Source organism: Plectropomus leopardus, chromosome 4 (assembly GCF_008729295.1).
Source record: "Plectropomus leopardus isolate mb chromosome 4, YSFRI_Pleo_2.0, whole genome shotgun sequence".
Lineage (NCBI taxonomy): Eukaryota > Metazoa > Chordata > Actinopteri > Perciformes > Serranidae > Plectropomus > Plectropomus leopardus.
In genome coordinates, this window is record NC_056466.1 from 22,472,336 (window position 1) to 22,478,335 (window position 6,000).

Genomic DNA, 6,000 nt, shown 5'->3' on the forward strand with positions numbered 1-6,000 from the left:
CTCAATGTTGAAAAGCTCACACTATACTGCAAGGCTTGCTTTAAATGTTGAAAGAACCCAATAATGTATAAATGATGTGGAATATTTTGAAGCTTGTTAAAACGCTGATGCTACACTGCAACTCTAAATAAGTAAGAAGACGATGATGTGTTCGGAATAGCCGGAAAAGTGGGAATAGGTGTAATTACTGTGAATGTCACTGAAATGTTGAATGATACTCATAATGTGGAATATTTTAAGGGTTGCTGAAAAGCTGACACTGAACTGCAATGCTTGCTTAAATGTGTAAGAATATGGTCAAGCGATAGCAATTGTTGAAAGAGTGTAAGGGGGTTTATGTTGTATGACAATACTGATAATTAGTCGACTAGTCACATAAAAATCAATCAGCGACTTTTGATTATGAACAAATTGATGATGATCGAATCTTTGTCTCATTTGATAGTAGAGCTGGGTATCATCTAAAAAATGAAGATGCAAGTACCAATACAAGTACCATTAAAGTGATACTGATACTAACATAGTACTTCTGTTGATACCTTTTTTCTTCTTTATTCCATAGCCATCATGTGAATGGAAACATTCAGCTGCTTTAACTGCCACCAGATGCCACAGGCGTGTAATACAGCCATACTTTTGGTGGCATCTTGACATGCTGTACTGCCAACTCCATCAACTACACTGTGCTCAACTTCATCACAGACTGCACAGGTTTTGCACTTGCAGGGACTGGCTACGAGAAAAAACATAAAAAGTCTGATTTTTATCTAGATCTCTGTACAAAAATAATAAAATACAGATATTGTTTGACTGGAGAAGTTTCAACAGTACTTGGTACTGGGTTATTTTGGTTGATACCTTAAATCTATTGAGTACCTATAACCAGGTGTATTATAATAAACAGAATATCTGTGGGTTTGGAAACAAGCTATCTAAATCTGTCACTTTGGATGCTTTTTGAAAATGTACATAAATGACTGATTGCAAGAATAATCAACAGATTAATTAATGATGAAATATCAATAATGTGCAGTGTCAGCATGTGCTTCATCTCTCACCCCTTCAACAGTATCATGCAGATTGTGACATTGTACGTGAAAGCAGGAGCACATGAGTCTATGTGGAGCAAAGGAGAAAAACGTCAGGCTCACTCAGCAGTCTAAAATACCATCCATCTGAGTGAGTATATGAGAATATTGCGCTGTTATACCACCTCACCTTTTTTAATATATGGTAAATGCACAGAACAGGGTGGTAAGAGTTGTCTGAAACTGTTTCTGTCTAAAGAGGACAGCCGGCAGGACGGCACCATACGCAGAATAACCTGTTACGAGTGAAACCCAATGTGGATGAATTGAAAAGCAGCTGACAGCGGTTAGCAGCTAACTCAAAAAAACAATTAAAGTGGCTGTAAATATCCACAAATTGGGAAAACAATGAGAATCAGGAGCCCCTTACTCTTTGAGCAGAGGGCGAGATCAGCAGCAATATAACAGGGAAGGTAAATGATTGTTACTCCATTGTTATTGTTTAGAAAGTGTTGCCGATGTGTATTATATATGTTACATGAAAGGCTGATGATGTTCTGTTAAATATCAAGCCAGTCACACATCTGTTGGTTCTGTGATGCCGGATGCCAAAATCATACACTGGAGCAGAGTAATGCTGTCGTCATTTTGTAAGGGACTTAGAAGCGGCTCTTAGTGCGATCTCTGTGTAAAAAGGTCTACAAGTGAGTGACCCAAAAGGTCATTGTGTGGCCATGGCATGCACACATACACACTTGTGCATGGACATTCATGCATTACATCTCCCCGCTTCATAAAGACACACACACACACACAGGCACACTACCACCAGCACCGCTTTGTTACTCATTTACAGCATCCCTCCTAGTTGATTTGTAAAGGACACTTAACAATGAATCAGTTGCAGATCCTCAGGTTGTTTACTCCAACACTGCCAATAACAAACTGCACAGGGACCACACAGAGAGAAAACAGTCTAATCTATCGCTCACTGTTCATATATTTTGAAATGAAACCAAAAGAACAGGACCTTTATATCGGGATTTAGGGATTTATATAGACCTTTCTTTTCGAGTTATAGGCCATATCATACTTAAAACATCTGTGACAGTATTTGCTGGAAGACATGCTCTGAATGCACCTTGTAAAGATGAACTGTAGCCTTGATGAGCAGGAAAACTGTTTTAAACAATAAGACAGTGTTAAAGGTCCCTTTAGGAGGACTTACTATATTAAACAATAGTACGCAACTGGTGGGTTGCGGCTCCATTCTGAATAGATCACAAGTGACTCGTGAATGTGTCAAGTTTGTAAAAGACAAACTTAATCTGGAAGTACAGTGAACTTCTGGCACAAAGCTTCAGTTTTGAAGTGCTGTTTGTGCTTATTATTGCAATATGTTTTATTTTTTTGTGTTCTAAGCCCACGTGTTGTTTACATTCTGTGAAATAAAATTTAATATGTGGTGATTTATAATGTGTGGACCTTGAGCTAATAACATAAGAGATATTTTGACTAGTTAGGAACCGCACATCAAACACAATATATCTTTGAGTCTTGTGCTCTCTTCTCTCTGCCTCTGACAGTCTGGCCATTACCCAGACATGTCCCCGTAAAAATAGATGACCTTTTTTCTTTATTTAAATAACGAGTGGATAGGTAACGCAGAACTGCCTGCAACAGCTATAAAAAGAATATCATTAAGTTCTCCACTGGATCTTGGCTGAATGTCTACCTTTCACGGTCAGGAAATCAGAGTTAATTAAAATATCTGATTTTAATTCAGTGCTCCTGCCTATATGGTGGAAGCAGCAGATATGAGGCCGAATTAGTAAAGACAGCAATGTTCCCAGTCAGTCACCTCCACATATGGCTTCTGCTGGTACAGTAGGATCAAGAAGGTTTAAATAGACTGATGCAATTATCGCCGAGTCTGACATGATTAGAGGCATATCCTGCAGCAGGGTCTGCCTCTAATTAACTTGAGCGCTCTTCCTCTCTTATGCAAATACTATCTCTAAAGTCAAGTGCTATTTAGGAAGCCTGTTCAGATAAGGGGAAGGGTTTAAATCCATTCAAAAATAATGACAAATAAGCATGCTGCCTTCAGTTTTGATGAATTTCAGTTGAAAAAGCCCAGGGTTTTTTTTTCCTTCCAAAAACTCATTTAAATGTCATAAGCTTATTTAGTCTCTTGAAGAAGGCGTGTTCCAAAAAATGCACCCTGACTAACCGCCTGGTTTATAGAGTAAATCTCTACATTAAATAAAAGACGGTAGTGTGAGTGGGAAATAAATAATTGATAACATATGTCTTCCGTCGGCACAGAACAGAATGTTCTCGCTGCAGCAGCACCAGAGGCTGAAGACTGATCTGCACCACAAACACCAGGCGCACTTCTCTGGTGACCGACTCTGTTTAAACTACAAAACTGAGACACACACTATAACACACACATCCACACACAGAGAGTCACTAGCTGTCTGGCCTTTCATAGAAGCCTGGACAACACACAAAAAATAGTGACCTTTAAGCATAGAAAGTCCTATTCTATATATATCACTATTATTCTCTGTATTAAAATGTTGCATCATTTTCTTGCAGTATAATTTTGTAATTTTATGTCTTTTGTTTGCACACTGGTGCAAAGTTTTTCTAGCTCATATCAGTCTAAACACCACATCTGTCAGAGTGTGTATGAACAGCTCCAGCTGCAGCACATGATTCTTGTCATTATCGTCTAATCTGACAATTATTTTCTTGATTAATCATTAGGCAAGGCAAGGAAAATTCATTTCCATAGCACATTTCACATCTAAATGCAACCCAAGTCAAAGTTCATTGTAGGCCAATCACAAAGCGTGCTCCAAAGGGCTGTATATATAGCAATTTCAATTCAATTTGAATTTCAGTTTCATCTATAAAGTCCAAAATTACAAATTGTAATGAGCCTCACGGGGCTTTACAACAGATGACATCCCTCTGTCCTTACACTGTTCCAGTGGAAAAAGAAAAACTCCCCAAAATATCAGATATTTGGAGAAACAAAGCACAAATATGACCCATTTCCAATTGTACAAAATGCAAAAAAAGCAGTAATACACACTGACACCTGCAAAATGTCTGGCAATTCTGCTTCACTAGTGACTCAAACGATCAATCTATTATGAAAAAGGTCCACTGATAAATCGAGCCAGGCGTCACGCATGACAACAAAAACAAAAGCACAAACAATATGTCCAGAACTATAATTCTCTTAATTTTTAATTTAAGTGGGGGAAAGTGGGAAAGTGGTGTGATGAAGATAAAAACATGGTAAACCAGCTTGTGACCCCCGTTATTGGTCATCACATAGTAAACAAAAAAAGTAACCCACTTGCTTGCCATGTTATCAAAGTTTAGTGAATGTAGCCATTCTGTTTTTTTTTTTTTTTACGTCTCATAAGATTAGGTCTTAACTTTTCTAACAATTAAAATCTGGTTAAATTAAGTCATCGTAGGCTCCACTGTAGCCAACATCTCCGTCCTGCTCTGACTGCTGAGAAACTGTACTTACAGCACGCTGGTGGCCTGCGGGATGTCTGCCGCAGCTGGGGCCCTCTCCAGCCCGATGTTGGAGCAGTTGACGACACAGGACGGTGGGGGCCCCGCCAGCACGCAGCTGCAGTTAACGGGACACGGGCTGCAGCTTCTGCCGCCGCCGTCCCCCTGCGGCCCGGAGCCCCATGCCTCCAGGCAGCAGAGCGCCACAAGCAGAGTGGAAAAGAAGCTAAACCTCGGGACGCAGACGCCATGTTTTCGCTTGGATAAAGTCTGTCCATTTCCACAAGGCATAGCTCACTCACATCTCATCGCCTCTGATGGTGTAAGTCCTCTCAGGCAGGGAAGGAACAAAATCCGCAGGACAAAGACAAAACACACGCGTCCCCTTTTTAAGCGCTTTCATGTGAGGAGACAAAAAGGGAAGAGGGGATGAACTTTTTGACAGCGATATCTCTCCCCTGCGTTTTCTCTTTTCTTCTGATCGGATCCCCTTCTTCTGAAAATCTAACGGAGCTTCTCCGCAATCCTTTCAGGGGGAAAAAAAAGTTTTGGAGAACTTCCTCTCTCCTCCTCTTTCCACTTCATTCAGTTCCCTCAGCCGCCGCTAGGACCTGGCTTAAGCTTTATGTCCTCCTGCTTAATGAAAGGCCTCCTAACACACACACACACACACACACACACACACAGAGAGAAACACAAAGAGAGAGTAAAACAAAATAATACAAAGCGAGACCTGAAAAATAACTTAAAATCCATAATAATTCAATAGAATTATTTTAAATAGGGCATATAATTACGATAAATGTGAATATAGCTCACTGGACATTTATACCTACCTTTTTTTAAAAGATGTCTTCTACATCTAATCTTTTTTGCATCTCTCTTGTTTACTATGCCAGTAATGCTTTAACCCCTAACCCTAACCTTTTAAAAGTGTTACAGCTAACCCCAATGACAAGTGAACACAAGTTTCTACCTATCCTTCTCTCAGCACGCCAAGGGAGTTGGCAGGAAAAAACAGTAAGGTCTGTCGCCAAAGAATACTCTATCTGCCATGTGACATTGAGAAGATACTGCAATACAGTCAAATAAATGAATAAACAAATAAAATGATTGAATGAATAAATAGAAAATGCCAGAGAAAGGAGATCCACACAGCTGCCTCTGTGAGCTATCACAGCAGTCAAAAAGTCTTCGATGCACAGCAGGAGGGATTTTTGACTGGTTACTTTCTGAAACAGCAGACTTGTTTTTTGGACCCACTGACAGGTAAAGGTGAGCGTGTTTAGACCATGGTAGGAATTGGTGTATTAGTTTTGTGTATGTGTTATGTGTATTTTTTTGTTATTGTGTAATTTTTAATACTTCACTATTACTGTTATGACTTACCCAGGTAGTGGGTTAGGTTGTAGCAATGGATCTCCTTGCA

At 39.7% G+C, this 6,000-nt stretch overlaps 1 protein-coding gene across 1 annotated transcript in view; it reads right to left on the minus strand.

Annotated features, from left to right (window-relative positions):
* pkd1a (polycystic kidney disease 1a) overlaps positions 1-5,074 on the minus strand; it is a 94,863-nt gene extending 89,789 nt beyond the window's left edge. The window contains exon 1 of the mRNA XM_042484667.1: positions 4,585-5,074. Coding sequence (XP_042340601.1) covers positions 4,585-4,862 — 278 coding nt within the window. The 5' untranslated portion in view covers positions 4,863-5,074. The remainder of the gene's footprint in view (positions 1-4,584) is intronic.
* Between the last annotated feature and the right edge of the window lie 926 nt (positions 5,075-6,000).